This window comes from Hakea prostrata, unplaced genomic scaffold (assembly GCF_041222555.1).
Source record: "Hakea prostrata isolate BN-2017 unplaced genomic scaffold, UWA_Hpros_2 contig_14, whole genome shotgun sequence".
Classification (NCBI taxonomy): domain Eukaryota; kingdom Viridiplantae; phylum Streptophyta; class Magnoliopsida; order Proteales; family Proteaceae; genus Hakea; species Hakea prostrata.
The window spans coordinates 691,895-714,476 of NW_028291133.1; the positions used below are offsets into that span (position 1 = coordinate 691,895).

Below are 22,582 nucleotides of genomic sequence, written 5' to 3' on the forward strand. Positions count from 1 at the left end.
GCTTCCTCATAGGGACCGTCATAGTACTCGGACTGCAGGATAGTCTAACAACATTGTACAATAAAGGAATGAGTTTCAAAGAAACTCGAAGGCGTTAAAATCCATAATAACATAAATGGCGGGATTCCGAACAATCATAAATGCAATATGATATGAGACAAACAATGAATGAATGAATCTAACTCTATGTATGCTGGTCTCTATTGGCAGACATGCTTTAAGCCATAGCACCGTACTTCTTTAGGAAAGTCCACTCACATCCTCAACCATTTAAGATATCTTGGATTCTCTCACGGATCATTTCACCGGTCTTGAGCAGCCGATTGGTAATGGGTCCTTCATCCCTCGAGACAAACCTTGGCAGGGGGTTAAGTCAACACACTCTCTCACAACCATTTGGTATAAGTACGGCGCATGTCGGGTAAAACCTAGCCAAATGCAAGTCTTCTACTTGGTTACATCAAGTCAGATCCGGATACTTCCATTCCTCGTCCCCGACGATCCTTTCCGGTATCCTTCACACTAGAGTCGGCGTATCCTATGGCACCGACCAACTCGGACTACGGACTCATCAACCCTATTGGTTATCCACATATGGTAAACGGGAAGCTCTCACGTCCTCTCACGGGTTGGTTACCGGTCTTAAGCGCCCGTGAGCCCAAGTCTAACCATATGCAACCCTACCAACAAATGGCCCCCACAATGTGATTCCTGTCCTCTCACGGGTTGGTTACCGGTCTTGAGCGCCCATGAATCCCCATTGCTACCACGGGTCGTTCGGTCTCAATACCCCTCCGATTAGGGTCTGACATAACAGGACATCCTAGCCAAACACTACTAGACAATCCTATATATGTCATCCAACGGTTTAGGAAGGTGTCCGAGAGGGCATCTCCGGAAATATCCCATAATATTCCCGTAGTAGTCCAAGGACAGAAGTGTCAAAAGGACACCTCTCCTTTCCAAACCATACTTAAGCATACACATGCATCAATACATATCATCACATATATGGTAACTCCATATATGGAAAGAAATCAATATTTCAATCACTTGTATAACATTGGTAAGTAAATCATACATGAATCATTTCAATATGAATAAGTAATGCTACTGTAATCAAAGTTATGCAACAGTAGTATATCATTGTAAAAATCTAATTTAGGAAACATATTAATGATATTCAAATATAGAAACTAGATTCATGCTATCTATGTAATTAAGGAAATAACCATCCTTACCTTTTATAACTCGCAAAGAATCCTAAGAAATCAAGTAAGATCTTGGCAAACTTGAGAAGAAGGTCCTAAACAAGTATATACAACATATTAGGAAAGATCCCTAGCAGAATATATATCAAAATATCCGAAACAGACCAATTCCGGAGTTGCCTGTACTCATTGGTCGAGTGGATTGGTCGAGTGGTCCAGTCGACCAATCAGTCGACCAATGCAGACGATAGCTTATAAAATCGAGTTTTGAGATATGAAATCCGAATTTGGTGGTTCAAAAGGGTACTAATCAAGGGGTAGACTACATCAGTAGTATTCTAACATAAAGGGGACCTCAAAACACTAATCAAATCAAGGTATCAAGATCCAAATTAGGAAACAAAAAGTTACCATAATTAACTCAAACATGGATTTTGATGAATTTTGAAATAGAAAACAAAGACAAGAACAATAGGAGGATGGATCATTGCTTTCGGTAATGAAAACATGAAAACATGCATAGGTCTTCATGGAATAAGGCTTAGAAGCATAAATCTAAATAAGGAAATAAAACCTACCATATATGTAACTATCATGCATCATGAAGAACACATAGTAAGGTAGAAGAGAACAACTAGAATTCTATGGATTATGGATCATAAAAAGAAAACACAACCATTAACCACTAACATGATCAATGAAAGAAGATCCAAAGAGATCAGAATTCAGATTAGGAAATTAACAGAGATTAAATCATGGTTTGATCATGAATCCTTCAAAAGCTTGCAATGATCATGGTTAAGATCATTGTTCTAGCCTTAAATCCTTAGGATGATCATGAGAACATGTTCAGAGATGTTTGCAACAGAGGATGCAGCATCTCTTCTACTGCCTCAACTCAAAAAGGAAAGAAAAACAAAGATGTAGGAGAAGAAGAGAGAGTAGACATACCTTTTGATGCAAAAAGAAGAGTTCCGACGAAGATCCGCCAAGAAAACTCCAAGGATGCAAGAGAGATGACTGCAGAGGTCTTTGGTTCGTTCAGAGGGTTTGGAGGCAGCAAATACGAAGTGGACTCGAGGTTAGACTTAAATAGAGCAAGAATCAACCTAATTGCCAAAGACAACACCCATTGGTGAGTGGATTGGTCGACTGGCCCGACCGACCAATCACCGACCAATGCCGACAAAGAAGGCCAAAACAGGGAATTGAAGGCCCAGATCAAATCCAAACCTAAAGGGGTTTTGCACACAAGTCAAGTGACTTACCTAGTAGGTAGAAATGCCTTCAAACCAAGATAGAGAGCACTCCAAGTCCATCAACTAATTAGATCTTCATCAGATCTGTTCCATAAATAGAACCTCATCATCAACCTTCATGGATTCAAAGCGACACCAAGTCCTCTCGGGATGGCCCAAAGCTGACTTCTTACTTTACTTCGGGTCATCGGACCTACAATAACAAGGTTTCCGGGTCAAGGTTAGGGCTGGGTTTCACACCTTCTGCTAACAAAACTGGACAAGTGTCCCTGAGATATTAATCTCTCAATATCTGCATTCAGATGACGACAGTCATTTGTATAATGACCATAGTCCTTGTGGAATCGGCAATACTTTTCTCGATCCCGTCGCTCTCCGAGTTTCAAAAGAATTTTAGGCGGCCACTTCAAGATATTTTTTCTTTTGGTGATATTTAAAATATCAGCCCGAGGAACATTCAATGGAGTGTACTCACTTTTACCGGGAGACCTTTGGCGCCAAGCCTGAGATTTTCCAACCCGATCACGGACATTTTTCTTTGGCTTTCGCTTCTCGCTCAGAGCCTTATGTTCCTTATTGGAGACTTTATTATCTCCTTGGCGCGCATCTAGAATCTCCATGACTTTAGCCTCGCTTCTAGCATCTCTCGTACCAACTCAAAGCATAAGTCGCAGGCATATCCCGTAGTAATAACTCCAAGAGTTTCCGATTAGTGAGTCCCGTGAATAGAGCAGTTTTGGCTACTTGCTCATCCAAATTTTCTATCTCCATCGTTACTTTGTTGAATCTTTTCGTAAACTCTCCGATTGATTCGTTTTTTCCTTGTCCGACAAGAAACAAAGTTTCCTCCGTTTTTTTGACCTGTATTCCACTCTGGAATCGCCCTATGAATTTGCGCACCAATTCATCAAAGTTTACGATCCTTCCAGAGGGGAGGTTCGAAAACCACTTTTGTGCTGCTCCAGTTAGAGATGAACCAAAAACCCTGCATAAAATTTCATCAGAATTACCTGAAACTGCCATGGTCTGTTGGTAATAGCCAATGTGAGCTGTTGGATCTCCGAAGCCATCGAATGTAGAAAAGGTAGGCAAACGAAAGTTATGGGGAAACTGATATCCCGCAATTGGCTCGGCAAAGGGGGTCTTCCGAATGACTGAGTAAATATCCTCAGTTATCCTTCCCTTAGCCAACTGCCCTAATTTCTCATTGATGTTGGCCAATTCCTGACCAATATGGGTCGGGTGATCTTCAGCAATATGATCACGACCTCGATTAACACGATCATCCCGTGCTATTCGATCATCACGAACAGCCCATCCTTCCGGAACATTCCGCTCGTCGCGAACTGCTCGATCATCACGAACGGTTCTTCTGACAGTTGGTGAGTGAGTTCTTACCCCTGTATCCAACCTTGTATTTGAATCAGTTGTACTCTCTTGTGGTCTGTCGTACCGATCGTCTCGCCTAGGTTGATCGTCAATCCTCCTAGGTCCTCGGTCTCCTTCACGAAAATTCTGACCGATATTCCGGTCTTCAGCCAATCTTTGATCACGTGGCAACGCACGTCTCCCTGAATCGCGTTGATCAGGTTCTTGTGGTAAAACCACTCGTCTGGTGAGCATGCGGAGTGCTTGGCTCACCTCCAAAAGTTGAATCTTTACCTGATCCAATTGATCTTGGAATGTATCAGGAGGATTACATCCTCCCTGACCACCATCTACCTCGATAGGATTTTGGCTTCCCTGGGGAATATCTGGATTATTCGTCCCAGGGATCTGAACACCGGAATTGCGCTGTGCAGCGGCTACTGCGGCTGCTGCTGATCTAGTCACCATGGCTTTTCAAGTCGTTTCCCACAGACGGCGCCAAATGATGCGTCCAAAATCTGCTCAGCCCTTAGATCTCGGGGGTCGGGAGTCCACCTCCGAAGGCTAAGTTAGTTGATGAACTTAATCACAAACGGCTCTGCTAGAAGCACATAGCTAAGGAATAAAGAACTGGGAAAGGTGATCTAGATCGTAAGCCGCTGATAGTTTACGTCTATCAGTATGTATCTAAATCTGAGTCTGAGTCTCAAATTGTGTGTTTTCGATCGTCCCCTCACCTCGTATGGTAGTGAGGTTTATATAGAGTGTACCTTCGAATCTCCTTCGTTGGATGCACTTGAGCCTTCTTCGGGTAGTCGTTGGATCTTAACAGTTAGATCCGTTGAGCAATAGACTTCTACTAGTTTGGACTAGTAGAGGACTCCTGAGATAACCTTTAGGTTATGTGATGATTATCCCTTCGATAATGATTAGCCGCAGCCGTCAATTCGAGTCTGCCATCATTAGGGTAATTAACCTAATCCATAAGTAGGATTAGGGCGTGCTTGTAGCTGAATAAGTTTTCTTCCTCAGCAAGCCATCTTCTGGATCCGGTTCGCTCGGGAGCGAGTCGGTTCCCTCTGTCTTGACCGGGGTCGAGGGTCGAACCAGGTATGAACCCGGTCTGATCATAATTTCTCCATATCAGCATTACTCCTATGTAAATTTATTTAAACTTTATGTAGCCAAATACTATAACTGGAAAAAATTGTTTGTAGTAACTTGTTACTGAGAAGCTTCTAACCTAATGAGCAACTGTTGTCCCATTTAAGTTTATCATTTTGATATGTACTTCACTTTTATGCCTATCTAAAACTTTGTTATGTGAGGAACTGTACTGAATTACTTTTGTTAATTAACTCTAGTTGGTATATTACAGGTACTCAAGCTTTGTGCTAAAACAAGGGAAGCCATAAGCTCCTATTACCCCCTATACCTCCATAGCAAGTCCTTCTAACAAACTAAATACTTGTACGCATCTAATTCCAAATTTGAGACTACTGTTTGAAAACACTCTTATGTTTGTAGGGAATTACTAGAGACAATGCAATACCAAGCAAATGAGGGTTATGCTTCGTGAACAATGGTTAGGATGTCATTGTAAGGAGAGGGAACACAACCTATAAGCAACAAGTGGATAATATTTATAGTTGCTCTTTACCGAGGATTATAGACTACTGGACTTGGGAATTCTAGTCCAATGCATTATCTCGGATTTCTTGTCCAGGGAAGAATTTAATATTAAGCAAACCAAATCTGGGCCAATTTACTTAGTTGCTTTATTACAACCTACTAACACAAAGTTCAAAATAATGTTGGCTACCTGTCATTTTTCTCTAGTCCTCTTTATAGTGATTTTCTTATTTAAAATAAGACCACCTAAGATTATACTATTTTGTAAGTTTCTCCTTCAATTTAATGGACTTTTTCTAACGAACAAAAAAAATTTGCTACTCTCTTATCTTTCTCATTCAGCAGCTGGAAATTTGCAATAGTCAAGTATACCCAAGGGGTCGAACACCTCTTTTGCAAGCTGCTAACCAACAACACTAGATCATATTCAAATGTATCAATTTAATTTTTGTAATATTATTCAACAACAAAAAGAGTTGATCGTGAGGAGAATGAACAACAAAGGCAATCTAACAATGTACGTACAAGTAATAGTCAATACACTAAATTTAAATGGGAAGAAGAAGAGTCCATAGCCGTATGAACTAGAAAAAGGTAAAAATAGGAAGAAGAAGAGTGGACAGCAGTTATGTGTAAGGGGTTCGAAGGAACAGGTACATACCTGATTTGCAGCACTATTCCGATTCTGGATGGAGTGAGAGCAGAGAAGCAGGAAAGGAAAAAAGAAGAAAGGATTAGAACAAGATTAACCAACGAAACGAAAAACCGAGAAAGCCAAAATGCTTACCTCAATCCACCATATGCTTGAATATCGATCATATTGCTTCTCGTTATGGCAACCAAAGTTAAAACACCAGCGTCTTCTCCCGCCATTTCTCCTGCAATTTCGGTAGAATATTGGACGATTTAAGCTTGAACTTAATTCACGATTTTGGAAAAAAAATAGTGCGATTCGCAGCTTCAACCTATGATTTCGGTGTTTACTTGGTTGATCTGGGAAGAACGTCTACGTATACTGTAGAAGACGGAGGTATGACACTGTTTTGCCCATTTTGGTAATACGAAACCCAGTATCAGCCATTTTCATTGAATGGAAGTTGTGGTGGCTATTTTCATAAATTTAAAGCCAAAACTGGCTAATCTTGTAATTTCCCTTTTTTTCGGTCAAACCACACCCACGTACGGATTTAGTCGGATTCGGATGATAATTGGATAGTTATTTTCTTAAGTAGATTCTTCTAAATGGGCATGAATACAAATTGAATTTAAGTTTTCGACTACCTGTTTACATCTTTACCATTTTATTTGTGAGGGCTAGGTTTGAAATTTAAGAATTTAGAAACTTTGGTAACTATTTTAATAGAAAATCTAGAAAAAGATCACATATCACTGGTAAATTTTATAAAAATAAGAAAAATAAATCTAAATAAGTAACTTAATCGGATAATTTTATCCTACGGATAATAATCGGTAAGAAAGGGGTATACTGTTGGAATTTATTAATATGATTAATAAATTAAATGCCCAAGGGCAATATTGGAAACTCACTATTAGGGCGGTTACAAAATAGGGTTATATATTTTGGTAACCACCGCATTAGTGAGTAAGTGTGTGATTCATTCGCACGAGATTTATCTAAGAAAAACGACGGCTCCATCTCTCTCTCCCTCTCTCATAGAATCGTAGGCCAAGGAAGCTTTTTTCCTTTCCTCGCTTTTGATCTTCATTCCATTAATCCACGGCATTTGGGTTGTGAATATCATTCCCTTTCCTAGTGATTGTGGAATCACCCCGGTAGAGCTTTGGTGGTTGAACGAGAACGTGGATCTAGACTTTCGCTGCGAATACTTCAAGTAAGGGAAAGCGTATCCAAGTAAGGAATCTTTTCCCCGTCAATTAAACAATATTGATATATGGAGTATTACCTACATTGGCATCAGAGCCATTGGTTCCCACGGTTTTTGTTCCTCCCCATTGTTTAATTTTATTGTATGGATCCAATGGGAGGATCAAGGGTTTACGGAGAATCTAGGGTTTAATACGAAACCCATGGGAGAATTGATAGGGTTTTTGGAAACCCTTTATTTTGATTCGGATCCGAGTGGGAGGATCTTGTGAATTTCCCTAATGAAGATTTGCATGAATTGATGATAATTTTTGTTAAGATTTAATGCTGGATTTTTTTTTTCTTCATGTGATCGTGGATGTTTTTTTCTTTGAAAAAAAAAATCGTTAAATGGGGAATTAACGTCTGTGTACCAGACGGATGCTGAGAAGGTGAGCCGTCTCAAAATCCGTTTGGTCATAGAAGCCAGACGGACTCTCAGATGGTGCGCCATCTCAGAATCTGTCTGGTCACAGAAGCCAGACGGACTCTTAGACGGTGCGCCGTCTCAGAATCCATCTGGGCAGATGGACTCCCAGACGGAGAGCCGTCTCAGAATCTGTCTCAGACGGATTGTCAAACGGTGATCCGTCTCAGAATCCGTCTGAGTTTTTTTGTCCAATTTTGAATGTGTTTCTATTTATTGGACATCTATGGCTCACAATCTATGTGATGTTTGAGCATTAAGGGCCTAATGGGGCCTAGTGGGAGCTAATGAGGTAGAAGTGTTCTGTGTGAACCACCTCATAGCTTGAACATGATTGCATGTTTTATTTTAATAAAACTATTTTTTATTTATGGGTCTATCAATCATGTTTCTTGACGCAGTAATGAAGCTAGTGTATAAGTCTATGTGGGTTTGCATGAGAATTTGATTGAATGTTTTTTAGCATCTCTTTTGGTTTAAGTGCTTATCCCATAGGTTGACTATGCTAGTGTGATTTGTTGTTGCATGAGTTGTGTTTTATGCTAGATTTATTGAACTCATTCTTGTATGTAATATCTCTAGAAAAAATGGCTGCTACCAAGAGCATTGTTGCTGACCTCACTAAAGGAGATAAGCTGAATGAGAGGAATTATGACCTCTGGCACTGAAAGGTGCAATATCTCCTGGAAGAGCAGGATATGCTGGAGACCATAAACCAGACCATGAACCCACCCGAGGAAGGTACCACCGCACAAAGATCGCGAGGGACCTTGATACATACAATGCTTGGAAGAGGAAAGACCGGGTAGCCAGGATTACAATCCTGAGCTCCATAAGGGATGACCTGATGCTTCGTTATGAGAAGCATAGGACTGCAAAGTCTTTGTGGGAGGCTGTGAAGTTCCAGTATGGAGGGACTTCCACCACAAGAGGCCGCCAGCTCGGACTCACCTTTGACGGTTATAAGATGATGCGCCAGGGTCACTCCATGAGGCAGCATATAACCATCATGTCTAACATGATTAGTGAGTTGAGCGCATGTGGGCGCCAGAAGACTGATGAGGAGCAAGTCTCTGCAGTCATCAGGTCATTGTCAAAGACTTGGGAGCATATGAAGATCTTCTTGACTCATGCTGATGAGGTCAAGACTTTCGATCAAGCTGCCAAGCACCTTGAGCTTGATGAGGATCGGATGTTGGCCGATGCCCCTCAAACCGATGTATTTGCTGCTGAAGCTAGCACTAGTAAGGGTGCAGGCTTCAAGCGCAAGAGAGAGAAAGCTCAACCTCAGCGGTCCAAGCAAAGTAACCAGGGTGGGAACAAAAACAAGAGTGGCCCCAAGCGTTCAAGGGGGACTAGAGCTGGCAAGAAGAAATCAGCTTTGATTTGCTTCAAGTGTCGAAAGCCTGGTCATTTTGCTCATGATTGCACTGAGCAAGAGGTATGTACTGTGTGTTATACCTCATCTTGTTATGTAACAAGTTCTACTATGCTTGCTGAACTAAATCCTTTGTGGATTGTTGATTCAAAGTGCGACAGAACACATAACAAGGGAACGCTCGAGCTTCGTGGAATACCGTCGTATTCCAAGAGGAAGCAAAAGAATAACGATGGGGAACAGCTCAAGCGTGGAGGTTCATGGCATAGGCACATGCAAATTAGTTTTGCGAGGTGGCCAGACGTTGTTACTCCATGATGTGCTGTATGCTCCAGACATTCGGCGAAATCTTGTTTCTGTTATTTATCTTTTAAGACATAGTTTTAGAGTTGTATTTGAAAACAATTCTTTGGTTTTGTATCTGGGTGATACAGTTTATGGTTATGGTTTTCTTAATAATGGTTTCATTGTATTGGATACAATTGATTATTCATTTAATTCTAATAGTGCTTTTGTTTGCCAAAATACTGTGTGTATTGATTCTAATTTGTGGCATGCTAGACCTGACATATTGGCTTAGATAGGATGAACAGGTTGGCAAGAGAAGGTCTCTTAGGCAAAGGTTCACTATCTAATTTGCCAACCTGTGAGTCATGTCTAGCAGGAAAAGCAACTAGAAAACCATTTAAAAAGGTTTTGAGAGCCTCTCTTCCTTTAGAACTTATCCATTCAGATGTGTGTGGACCCATGAATGTGCATACTAGAAAAGGACAGTCTTATTTCATCACATTCATAGATGACTATACAAGGTATGGTCACATTTATCTAATTTCTCATAAGTCAGAAGCTCTGGAATGTTTTAAGAAATTCATGAGCTTAGTTGAGAATCAGTTAGATAAAAGGATTAAAACTCTTAGAACGGATAGAGGTAGAGAGTATCTCTCCGATATGTTCAAAGGGTTATGTGATGAAAAGGGGATATCTAGACAACTTACTATTCCAGGGACTCCACAGCAAAATGGGGTTGTTGAGAGGAGGAATAGAACATTGCTAGACATGGTGAGATCCATGATGGCGCAGGAAAATCTACCCATCTCTTATTGGGGAGATGCTTTGCTGACTGCGGCCTATATCCTCAACAGAGTTCCAACCAAATCGGTTCCTTCCACACCATATGAGTTGTGAACCGGAAGGAAGCCAGATTTGAGTTACTTGCGCGCATGGGGATGTGCAGCATATGTTCACTCTACTTCTCACCAATATGGAAAGCTTGGACCCAGAGGAAGAAAGTGTATCTTTGTGAGATATTCTGAACCCTCAAAGGGCCATGTCTTCATTGGACTAGATGAGAGTGAGAGGAGAATGGAACTTGAATCTAGGGATGCAACATTCTTGGAGAATGATTTTCCATCTCTTTCAGGAGTTAACAAAGAATCATCGGAATTCTTTGAGATACAAGATAGTGGTCTTGTCACTCCAGGGATTCAGATTCTGGATAATGAACCTGGGGTTCATCCAGAAGATCCTAGTGGGAGGGGGAGTGCAGATGTGATAGCTACCTTAGACGGTGAGCGATCTGACATGCACTTGCGCCGTAGTGGGCGCGGGCTAGTTCCTCGTCGACATTTCGACATAGAGGATGAAGCCTACATGGTAACTCCTGAAGAGATCGACTGTGAGATGACTGCAGTCGATGAGCATGAACCAAAGAGCGTGAAGGAAGCTCTTGCGGGGTCAAGCTCAAATGAATGGTTGAAAGCAATAAAGGAAGAGTTGGAGTCGATGAAAGTTAATCATGTCTGGGACTTGGTTGACTTGCCGCCAGGCCGAAAGGCAATTGGGAACAAGTGGGTTCTCAAGATCAAAAGAAAGGCGGATGGATCTATTGAGAGATTCAAGGCTCGTTCAGTGGCTAAGGGCTACACCCAATGAGAGGGCGTTGATTATGAGGAAACTTTTTTCCCTCTGATTAGGTTTGCCTCAATTCGCCTCATACTAGCCATTGTTGCTCAGTTGGACTTGGAGCTTTATTAGATGGATGTAAAAACTGCTTTTCTCAATGGAGAACTTGAGGAAGAGATCTATATGGATCAACCTCAAGGCTTTGAAGCAAATGGACTTGAGCGCAAAGTGTGCAAGCTTAAGAAGTCCATATATGGCTTAAAGCAAGCATCTAGACAGTGGAATGTGCACTTCCACCAAGCTATGATGGAAAATGGTTTTTCCATGCTTGAGGAAGACCACTGTGTTTACACCAAGAGATCTGATAATAATTATGTCATTCTAACACTGTATGTAGATGACATACTTATGGTTAGCAATAGCAAGGAGCTATTGGAAACCATTAAGAAATGGTTGTCCTCCTTATTTGATATGAAGGACATGGGTGAAGCAATCTATGTGCTTGGTGTCAAGATTGTTAGAAATAGGCAAAAGAGATTACTGGGTTTATCTCAAGAGACCTATATTGACAATGTCTTGACGAGATACCAGATGCATAACTGCAAACCAATTGATACTCCAGTGGAGAAGGGTTTGCATTTGAGCCTTGATATGGGTCCTAAGACTCCAAAGGAGAAAACCAAGATGGAAAGAGTTCCATATTCCAGTGCAGTGGGTAGCCTTATGTACGCTATGATGTGTACTAGGCCGGATATTTGTTATGCAGTAGGTTTGGTTAGTTGGTACCAATCAAACCCAGGCATAGAGCACTGGAAAGCGATCAAGAGGATATTGAGATATCTCGGTAGGAATGAGTAACTACATGTTGTGTTACCAAGGATCGGATTTGCGGTTAGTTGGCTATAGTGATGCCGACTGGGCTGGAGACATCGATGAGTGCAAATCAACCTCTGGATATGCTTTCTTGCTGAATGGCGGGGCCATTTCGTGGTGTAGCAAGAAGCAAGCTTGTATATCCCTCTCGACCATGGAAGCAGAGTATGTGGCATGCTCAGCTGCGGTTCAAGAGGCTGTTTGGTTGAGGAGATTCCTTCGACATACTGGGATTGTGATGACATCCAAAGAGGTTGCCCTTGTCTATCGTGATAGTACGGCAGCTCTTAGCTATGTCAAGGACCCCAAGTATCATGGGAAGACCAAACATATACAGTTGAGATATCACTTTGTTAGAGACATTACATCAAGGAAGAAAGTTGTACTTAAGCACATTTCTACTAGTCAGATGGTAGCTGACCCTCTTACCAAACCTATAGCCAAGGATGTTTTTTATTTCTCATATAAAATCCTTTGGCTTGCGTAGATTGTGACTTATTTTTTGTACTAAGACTTTCTTATTAATGAGTAATATGAGTTCATTCCAGCATTTTTTTTATTCACTTTCTGTGTGATTGTATTTTGCTAGCATAAAACAAGATATGTCAATAGGCAAGAGAATGGCTCACTCACACGAGCATTCGCCTCTGGCGCCTTGGAGGCGAGCAGAGATGAGATAGATTGTGAATGACTTTGTGTAGGTCAATTCATAATCATGATGTCGTCTTGATTTGGAATCAAGATGAGTTTCTCTATTGTAAAGAGAATCGACATGAATGTTCCCACTATTCATGTTGCCTATAGGAGCCAAGTGCGAGTACTTTATGTGGCGCTAGGGTGGCGACAATAAAGAAACTCGGGTTAGGCGCAAGAGGTTGCGACTAGACTAAGACCTGTATGGTGTTGAGATGGACATACGTTCTATTGTATATAGAATGCTCCACCATAGCACATATATCATACTATGTGTGCTTATCGATCATTGGAAATGAGAGGATGGATCCATGCCCCTCTCATTGTGTGAGTCTTGGACCTTATGGTCCATTAGTGTTCTTAGTGACTTTCGACGGCATTATGAAACGAAGGGTTGATGTGGCTACTTTGGGGTGTTACCTATGGTCATGATTGATTCGACCTAAAGGGGCACTACCGGGAAAGGAGTCAATCCTAAGTGTAGTGATGGTCTGGGGCGAAAGGAAAGGTTTGATTCAACCGCACCCTAAAAAGTATTTGCTGGCGCCAACTGTATGTGTTATAGTAGTGAACATTTTAAGGACAAGAAGGTGATCTCTCAAAGGGATCGAGATACCTTTAGTCTGGTGAGTTTGAATAAACCTAGGACACTGTGTTATACTAATGCTTATTTGATTTGTTTCTATGAGTGATGTGCCATTCTGGCCTTCTGGGAAGGTTTCTAGTTTGGGGCTCACGCGTGCAGGTATATCACCGGTCGCACAACCCATTTTGCCAGTATGACTTGTGGATATTAGTGTCTGGGACACAGGTGGTCTATGTATCTGGGATACATAGTGAAGAGATCAATATATATGTATATCTGGGATATACATGTGTGTCTGGGACACAAGAGGTCTATGTATCGGGATACATAACGAGAGAGATTGAATATGTATATTTAGGATAACGGGTACATGTGGTGCAGGACACAAGAGGTCTATGTATCCTGGGATACATAGTAGAGAGATTGAATGTGTATATCTCGGGATATACAAGTGTGTCCTGGGACACATTGAAAGATTAACACTTGCCCTTGTGCAAGTGGGGAGTCGTTGGAATTTATTAATATGATTAATAAATTAAATGCCCAAGGGCAATATTGGAAACTCACTATTAGGGCAGTTACAAAATAGGGTTATATATTTTGGTAACCATAGTATTAGTGAGTAAGTGTGTGATTCATTCGCACAAAATTTGTCTCAGAGAAACGACGGCTCCATCTCTCTCTCCCTCTCTCATAGAATCGCAGGCCAAGGAAGCTTTTTTCCTTTCCTCGCTTTTGATCTTCATTCCATTAATCTACGGCATTTGGGTTGTGAATATCATTTCCTTTCCTAGTGATTGTGGAATCACCCCGGTAGAGCTTTGGTGGTTGAACGAGAACGTGGATCTAGACTTCCGCTGCGAGCGTATCCAGGTAAGGAATATTTTCCCTGTCAATTAAACAATATTGATATATGGAGTATTACCTACATATACCATATCTGCATCCTATTAGTAATCGGACGGATTCGGATACCTCTAAACGGATGCGGATGCGAATTCATTCAGAAGCAGATTTCGGTTATCCATTGACACCCCTACTAAAGACACACTCTGGAACACTTAAATCCAAAATAAGGAGATCTGGTCGACGCTTTGGAGAGAAAAAGAAGTTACCCAAAAAAAAAAAAAAATGAAAAAGAAAAAAAATAAATGGTGTACGTGGTAGATATCGGCCCCAGACGAGTGGTGAGTGGTGAGGGGCGATTGTGTGGGACCTCTTCCTTACTTGGAACTTCTGCTCGTACACTCGAAGTTAGACGACTCCAAATCTGTGTGCCGGTTCCTCAATTGTCTCTGGAATTGATATCAAAATGGGACAAGTTCTGGGAGCCATTCAGGAAAAATTTCAAGGTATTCGATTTGTGTTTCTTCTTTTGCAACTCGTTGTGCTTCATAATTTCCACAGACATGAGACTTGATTTTTATGTCTTGTGGCTTATCTCTGTCTTAGGGTTTGGATATAAGGAAAGATAATTTAACCCCTAATCCTCGCATTAACATTTCATGATGGAATACCTTTACAATTTTATCTCTGTTCTGGAAAATTTTCTTTATATTTATTTATTTATTTTCTTTTACCTTGTGAGATCCTGGTTCAAGCGAATGTTCTTTGTGATTATGTGAAAATTTAACAGAATCAGGTGGTGGTATTTAATGACATATTCTTTTAATCTCTTGATTCAAACTCCTAGTATATTCTTTGGGTTGCGGAACTTTATCGGAGAAGTCTGGAATGGGAATCGAAAATCTTCGGATTGTGTGTTGACTTTACGACTTCAACTTAATCTTTGTGTTATTTGTATTCTAAGTTTGATTTCTTCCGGTGTCTATGATTTTGTCACGCGTCAGTTCATTTATTCTATATTTGATGTCCAAATTTTTGGTGTAGCTCTATAATTGCAACTACAGATTGTTTTTTTGGGATGTTGTAGTTGTAGTTGTTTTTCCTTTTTATCAGTCGTGTTATTGAAGATTTGTCCAGTTAGGAATTTTCTGTATTTTGATTCTCACTGCCATTCTACTTCCGGTCTTGTTGACCCTTATTTTCAAACTTATGTTCGTAAGGAAGATTTATGGCCTAAGTGCTTTAAATGAGAGTTGCGACTGTCAATAGTTGCATATCAGGAGTTTTATACTAAATGAGTGCTTGTAATGTCACATGGCAAATGGAAATAAACACTTAAAGCATTTCTTTAACCAGTATTCTTAATAGATAAATAACTGCGCATGTCGCAATTGGATGATCAAGAATCCTAAAATCTTTGTGTGGATTGGATTAGCATTCATTCAGAATTGATCAATTTATCTGATGATCTTTTCACACCTCTAGTTTCTTTTAGGGACTGGGCATATTGGGGATACCATTTTTAACTTTTCTCATTTGTTCTGGTTGTATTTGGGATACTTCGATGATGGAATAAATGCTGAATAAGTCTTTTTTTTTTGAGGGGGTTGTGTGTGCTCCCCTAGTCTCCACGTATTTTGTCTTTTAATGTTGATCTCCACTCTTCTTGATGAACCCATAAACTGTTCGATGGTTATTATTCCTGAAGCGTGAGTGTCAACTCTTTCTTATATTGTGATTTTGAAATACAAATTTTAGTTTAATTGCCATATCAGATATCACCGCTGTTTCATGTTTGGTTTTGCCATGTTTAAATGTTTCTTTGTGGAACCTAGTTTGGTCTTATCTTATCTTTCACTTTTTTTTTTTTTGGTGTGGGTCTTGTTGGAACTCTCTGATGGAGGGTCAGTAGAGAAGAAGGGAATAGTTTTAGGGGAATGGAGCAGTGTTTTCACAATCAGACACTCTCAAAGAGAACTCATTCTGTTCAGCTTACCATCCCAATTCTGGGTTTATGCAAACATTTAAGGAGAAAAATTACTAGACTCCTTAATAGATTATGAAACTGAATCTTGCAAACTCAAACTCTACCTAAATCTTAGTAGCTGAAAACAAATAAATGACTGTAATGAATAAACTGAATCAAATCCTTGTTGCACCATTCTTTTTGGATTTGGATCTCCAAAGCCTATCATGCTTGTCCAACCACCTAAATGATACTGAAAATCTCAATCCGATGAGTAAGGATGGTGACAGGACCCTATCCTTAAAACCTTAGCCAATGAACATCTGAGGCTGGGATGGTATGTAACCATCAGATGCCTCATTGGGCTGGCACGCTTCAAGGAGAGAGGATCCAATCTTGTACATATGGGGTCAAAAAAGTGCTATTTGAGTCAACTCTCTGTAGGAGGAATGTACCATCTATCCTTTTAAGTTTAATAGATAAAAGATCTTTCTTAGGGAGGAATTTCATAACAAGTTCACCATGCTGAAAATTATATGTATTCTCATAGTCATAACCATAGTGCTTGCTTTTTTATATGCAACCATAGGAACCTCTAAAGAAGGTGGTAGACTTTCAAAGGAAGTAACATCAGACTGCGCTTGATAAATTAGTCATCAGTGAAATATGTGAGGAAACACCTTTCACTAAGCATTTGATGTGGGACCACCTAGAGGCTGCTGCCTAGCTGTTATGACTACTGCTCAGCATTGGTAGTAGGAGAAATATTCCTCATACTCAGTGTCCTTTTTTTTGGGGGGGGGGGTGGGGGTGGGGGTGGGTGGTTGCAGTGGCAACTGTTTAATTCTGCCTGACTTAAGCTAGGTACATATTTGTCATTTTATCCTTATTTTAGTCTTTTTATTCTGCTTTATTTTCAGTTTTTTGAGTCTTAGGTGTTCTCCATCAATTTGGAGAATATATTTTTTATTTCTTAGTTTTTAGGAGTTCCAACTCCAAGTCCTTAAACGTACTCAAACTTGCTCTAAAAGCTAATTTTATAAGCCTTTAAGTGAAGAATTCAAGGACAGAGAAGAGAGTTTATGCAATTCAGCTTCGGCTTGGTTTTGTCCTTTATGGAAGATTAATTTGGTATCTGAAGTCTAGGATTGCATTTTTTGCTTGAAGTCCAGCCCTGGGAAGCTAGGTGTTTAAAGTCCTTTGTGGTTAAGAACATAGAAGAAAATTCGACAGAATTTCGGTCGAAATGTCTGAATTTTTAAAAAACGAAACGAAATTCCAATCATTTCGAAAAAGTGTCAAATTTCGACCATTTCGACCAAAATTTCGACATTTCAGCATTCCAACTTGTTTTTCCTTAGTTTTTGTTGATTTCTATCATATTTTCGCCTAATTTCCACTACTCCTTTGCCTTCAAACACCACTTTTGCTCATTTTTTGCCTTCAAACACCTCCTAAGCCACAATATCTACAAAAGAACTCCGACAACAATAGAATGTGAAGCATGAGCCATACCCAACAGTTCCAAATTTCCCCTTTTTTTAATTTTTGTTTTGTTCATGCCTTAAATTATCTTGTATTGCCTTGAAATTAATATATGTTTAGCCTAGGACTATGATCTATGATTGTGTTTTGTTAAACTTATCTTTTTATTATTTGCTACCATTTTTTCATTTAATTTTAATATTATTTTCTGAAATTATGTATTTTTATTTTATGTATATATGATATATAGGCTTCAGCTTAATATATTTGAGACACCATTACTTGATCTAGTCGGTCATTTTATTTTGTTGACTTGTTGTATATGAACCATTCTACCAAACAATTCAAGTATGTTATTGCATGTATGCAATACAGTTTGCACTTGTGGGAACCAGTCATTTGTTGGTATACTTGAATGATAAATTTTTAATGGTTTTTTTTTTTTAATTTTTTTTTTTTACAAAACAGTAGTTCCATTGTGTTTATTATGCTTGAAATAGTTAGTATGCAAGAATCAAAATCATTTTGAGTCCATATGAGGCCTAAAATTGAAGTTCCAATTTACAGAAAAAGTGTCTAGTTTCGACCAAAACATCAAAATTTCAGCCTTTTGCAAGGTTGAAATTCCCTGTTTTGGTCGAATTTTCTTCCTTGTTTAGAATCTAAGTGGTTAAAGTTGAGGGGTTTAAGTTTGTGGCTTAAACCTGCCATCCCCATAATCACATTAGTTGCAACAGGGATCAACACAATAAAGATGAAGAAGTTGAATATAATTGAAAATGTAAATTCTTTTCCTGTTTATATATTAAAGGAAAACACAGAAAAATAATAAGAAAGATAGAAGAAGAAAGAGGGTAGGGTGATGGTGATTTCAGCCCTGGGTCACCACTGCTATCTCAGCTGTTTAACATGAATTTTACCCCCATAAGTGGGGTAATAGGGCACAAATTTGACTTCTTCAAACTTGTATTTTCTATTGCAAAAGACAGGCCTGCTTATAGCTTGGATAATGCTTTGCAAGAAATAGACAGTCTCAAAAATAAAAACTGCTGTATAAAATCGAAGGTACTAAAATTTAAATATACTTCTTATAAGAATCAAAATGGAAACTACTTAAATGGCAACAAAATGAAATCAGGAACTACTTATGATTCTATTACAATGAAATAAATTATACCTTCCAAAACTGAAAATAGAAACTAAATTATGGTAGCATTAGGAAAGAATCTTTCTCCACTTGATGGGTCTTCAGATCTTCTTGAAAGCATCCTTAGACAAGGCAAATATTGGTGAACAGCGTCTTGATCCTCTTTCTTCTTCTTTCATTTTTCTTTTGGGGTAGGGCTGCCTTATGTGATGCTTCATTGAACCAATGGAAACTTGCTACATCATTAGACCAGGCTGTCTCTCATGGCAGTCTTATCCGACAACCTCAGGCTGGTTTTAGGGCTTGTTTCCATTGGTAGATATATCGAGTGATAATTTGCATTAGCTCTCCTCATCTTAAAAGAAGCTTGTCCTCAAGTTTGGTAGAGTTGTTGAATCAGAGTTGCATGATGAATCCTTAGGTAGAGTTAAATAACTATCAATGTTTTCTTTCGTCTCTCATTAGCTTGTTGTATTTATTCAGTCCATTGGGCCTTGTTTGGCCCCATTTATTTTGTAATTAAAACGTTTGATTCTTTGCTGTAACTAATTCACATACATTATTAATTTGTTTTGAGCAAAGTGTGGCCATATCATATACTTAAATTGGTTGTCATGAATATGGTTTATGTTGGGCAGCCCTTATCAATTGGTCATCTCATTGGGTACACACCTAGTCATTATGGGGATAGGGTATGAAGTAAGTAAATATGCTTGTCAATATAGAATCTTATTTTGTCGATTCCCTCGCGTACTATACATACGAGAAAGTATAGAATGTGTCACCTTGACCCTATACTTGAGGGGACGCTTGTTACGAGGACATGGACATTTATTCTTTGGTTTAGCGATGGCCAAAAGTACAGATGAACCTAGGTCTACATTCTGGGAATAAATAAATTGTTGTTAGTGAAAGTACTGCTTGACGTGGTTTCCACTATTATCTCACTATTGTTTTCAGGAGATAACAAGTATGAAACTGAGTAAAACTGGTGCTCATGTTTTCTAAAATGATTTGTGATGAATTTATTTTCTATTAAAGCATTAATTTGTAATTCTATCTTAATGTTCAATTGTATTTTTTTCTTGGTTTGGTTTATGCTCTTGTGGTTTCTTATTTGATCTCACAATAGGTTCAAGGGGTTGGCAATATTACTTACATGCCCTGGGTTCAATTTGCAAATATTCCAAAGTAGAGGGACTATATGTAATTATGTAAACTTATTAGAGCTTTTGTGCAATTACTTAATTATGTAAGGAGTTTTTGGGATTTGCATGTAATTAATTAATTAGTTACCAATTTTGATGTAACCTAGGTTCTAGGCCTGCCTACAGGATATTTTTTTAAAGAACCAGCTATCAAATAGACAAACGCTGGGAAGTTTATTCCAAATTTTGGTTACCTGAGGGGAAGGAAATTGGGACAACATAGCTATGGAATGCGTGGGGAAGGTTAGGATCTCAACAAGATAGAATGGGATTAGGGAGTTAGGTTTTAATTATGCTGAAATGGTTCTGATGAAGAAAGTGGGAAATTTTAGGTTAACAAAATTGGGATGAGTTGGGAAATTTGTATCTTGGTTATGGGAGGATTAGGGTCTTGAGAAAATTTATGGTTTTGGGATATCCAGAGACACCCTAGGTAGAATGGGATGGGAAAACAATCAGATAGATGGGATTGATAGGGTTTTATCAGTTTAGGAAAAGGGTGGGAAAGGTCACGGGTTTTAACAAGCTTAAATGGGAAAGGTTTGAGAGGCCTGCAGCTAGGGGGAAGGAAGATGGAAGCATGCGGTTTGTGCTTGGGTTAGTCTTGGATGGTTCTTGGATGAATTCTTGAATTCTGCCTCCTTTCTTGATCATTTTTTCTTTCTTTTCTCTCTTTCTTTTTCTTTCTTTCTTTATTTTCTCTGTTTCTTTTCTTTTCCTTTTTCTTTCTTTCTTTGCAGCGCAAGATCAAGAATAGGGGTGGAAGGGAGGGGAGGGCGTGAAGGCTTGCTGCCACAAGACTTGGGACAGGGAAGGACCTGTGTTAAAGGGGGAGGGATGAGAAAGGTCTTGCGATAGAGAGAAGGGGTGGAGGAGGGCATGTGTGGCCTAGGGAGGAAGAAGGTGGGGCTGGAATGGAAGGGGAGGGGGCTGGGATGTACTGACTTGTTTAGGAGAATGCTGGCTGCTGTTAGTTCACTTGAGGAAGTTGAAGATGGAAGCTGGAAATTGCAGAAAACTTAAGAAGACCTCTCAGCTCAGGTCATGTGGTAGCTTCCCATGACTCCAAGCCTTTATTTTCATTCATTTTCAACTGAATTCTTTACATGGAGGTGGGGGCTGTAAAGAGTCTTACAGTGAGGAAGTTGAATTTGGACTCAATCTTGAAAACCTAATTGGACTTAACTACTTGTAACCAGAAAGAATGAAACTTAAAAAAACACTTGCAAAACTAATAACTAATTGCCAACTAGGACCACAAGAAACTGCAAAATAAAATAAATTTTTTTACATGAGCCCCCTCCATATCCATTGAAAATAGAGTGCACCCCTCCAAAATCAAAACCTTACAAGACCCCCTCCACTCTTGACACCGTCAGTAATTGCCGTTAAAATTCATATTAGGTTTTATGGTCATTTTCTCATTAAGGATAATATGGTCATAATAAAAAATCAATTTTGAATTTTAACGGCAGTTACTAATGGTGTTAAATATTGTGGGGGTCTTTGTAAGCTTTTGATTTTGTGTGCACCTTGTTCCAATGAAAAATGGGGGGAAACTTCAATAAAATAAGAATTATCTAGAAGTAATCTTGCAAATAGATTCCAACTAGGAGTCTTACATAGATTAGGACTCTTAATTATCTTGACTATGACATAATCGATTAAAGAAAATAAAATTGTAGTTAGCCAGTCTCCTCATGAGACAAGGAATTTGACTGGACTTAAGAAACCCCAAGTCTGGGCATGAAAATGACCAAAATGCCCCTTAGGGCATTTGGCCAGCCCTGGCTGCCGCATGTCAAAATCAAATTCCCTTAGATATGTTTCTCCACTATTCAAATCGATGCAAGTTTTCCAATGTGAAACCAGAGAGTGAAACCTACTCATGATCTAATATTGCGCGCATGCGGGGGGATACAGAGTGTCATTGAGAGCACCCTCCTATGATCTTCTCTCTCTTATGGTTTTGCAAATACATCTCTTTGGGTGTAGTCTAGGTTTTGGTTATAAGAGTTCGGTTGCCCAATCGGGAACTCAAGGAGAGCTAGAGTGGTTCAAGTAGAGGGAGAACCATTATTTAAAGGAGGAGCAATACTTGAGGCTCTATAGGTGTGCATTCATTGACTTCATGAAAATACTGCATGTATTCTCTAGAATGTGGCCATTAATGGAATGATGATCCAAATCGATCTTTTCTCGCTATGCATATTTATTGTGGGATGTGGTTACGTTCATCTAGTTATTAAGAGGAGATTATAGAAGATCCTATTGATCTTTTGCTTCTCATGGGGGTGAACTATAGGTTCCATGGGTAGAACGAAAGGGGTTCAGGGGATGTCAATTTTAGCCTTGGATCTCTCACCCACAATTGTCTTAGCTGTTAAATATGGATCTTTTACTCCACAATTGCCTCAAGTTCGATCTCTCAAAAATCTAATTTTCTGTTGCAACAAAAGAGGCATATGTATAGCTTGGTCAAAGCTTCACAAGTAATTGAAAGTCTCGAAATTAAAAGCTAAGGAATGAAATAGAAGTCTTCTATAAAAATCAAATAGAAACAAATAGTAACGAACGAAAATTAGAAACTACCTAAGATTATATTATAATGAGAATAAATATAACTTTTAACACTGAAAAAGAAACTAAACTATGGCGTCATTAGGATGGAATCTTTTTCCACTTGATGGGTCCATGGAATCTTTTAGAAAGCATC

General features: G+C 39.4%; 1 protein-coding gene across 1 annotated transcript in view; it reads left to right on the forward strand.

Moving 5' to 3' along the window:
* The first annotated feature begins 14,440 nt into the window (after positions 1–14,440).
* The window catches only part of LOC148999346 (Calcium-binding EF hand family protein), a 52,644-nt gene continuing 44,502 nt past the window's right edge, over positions 14,441–22,582 (forward strand). Inside the window, exon 1 of the mRNA XM_089141244.1 lies at positions 14,441–14,566. Coding sequence (XP_088997370.1) covers positions 14,527–14,566 — 40 coding nt within the window. The 5' untranslated portion in view covers positions 14,441–14,526. The remainder of the gene's footprint in view (positions 14,567–22,582) is intronic.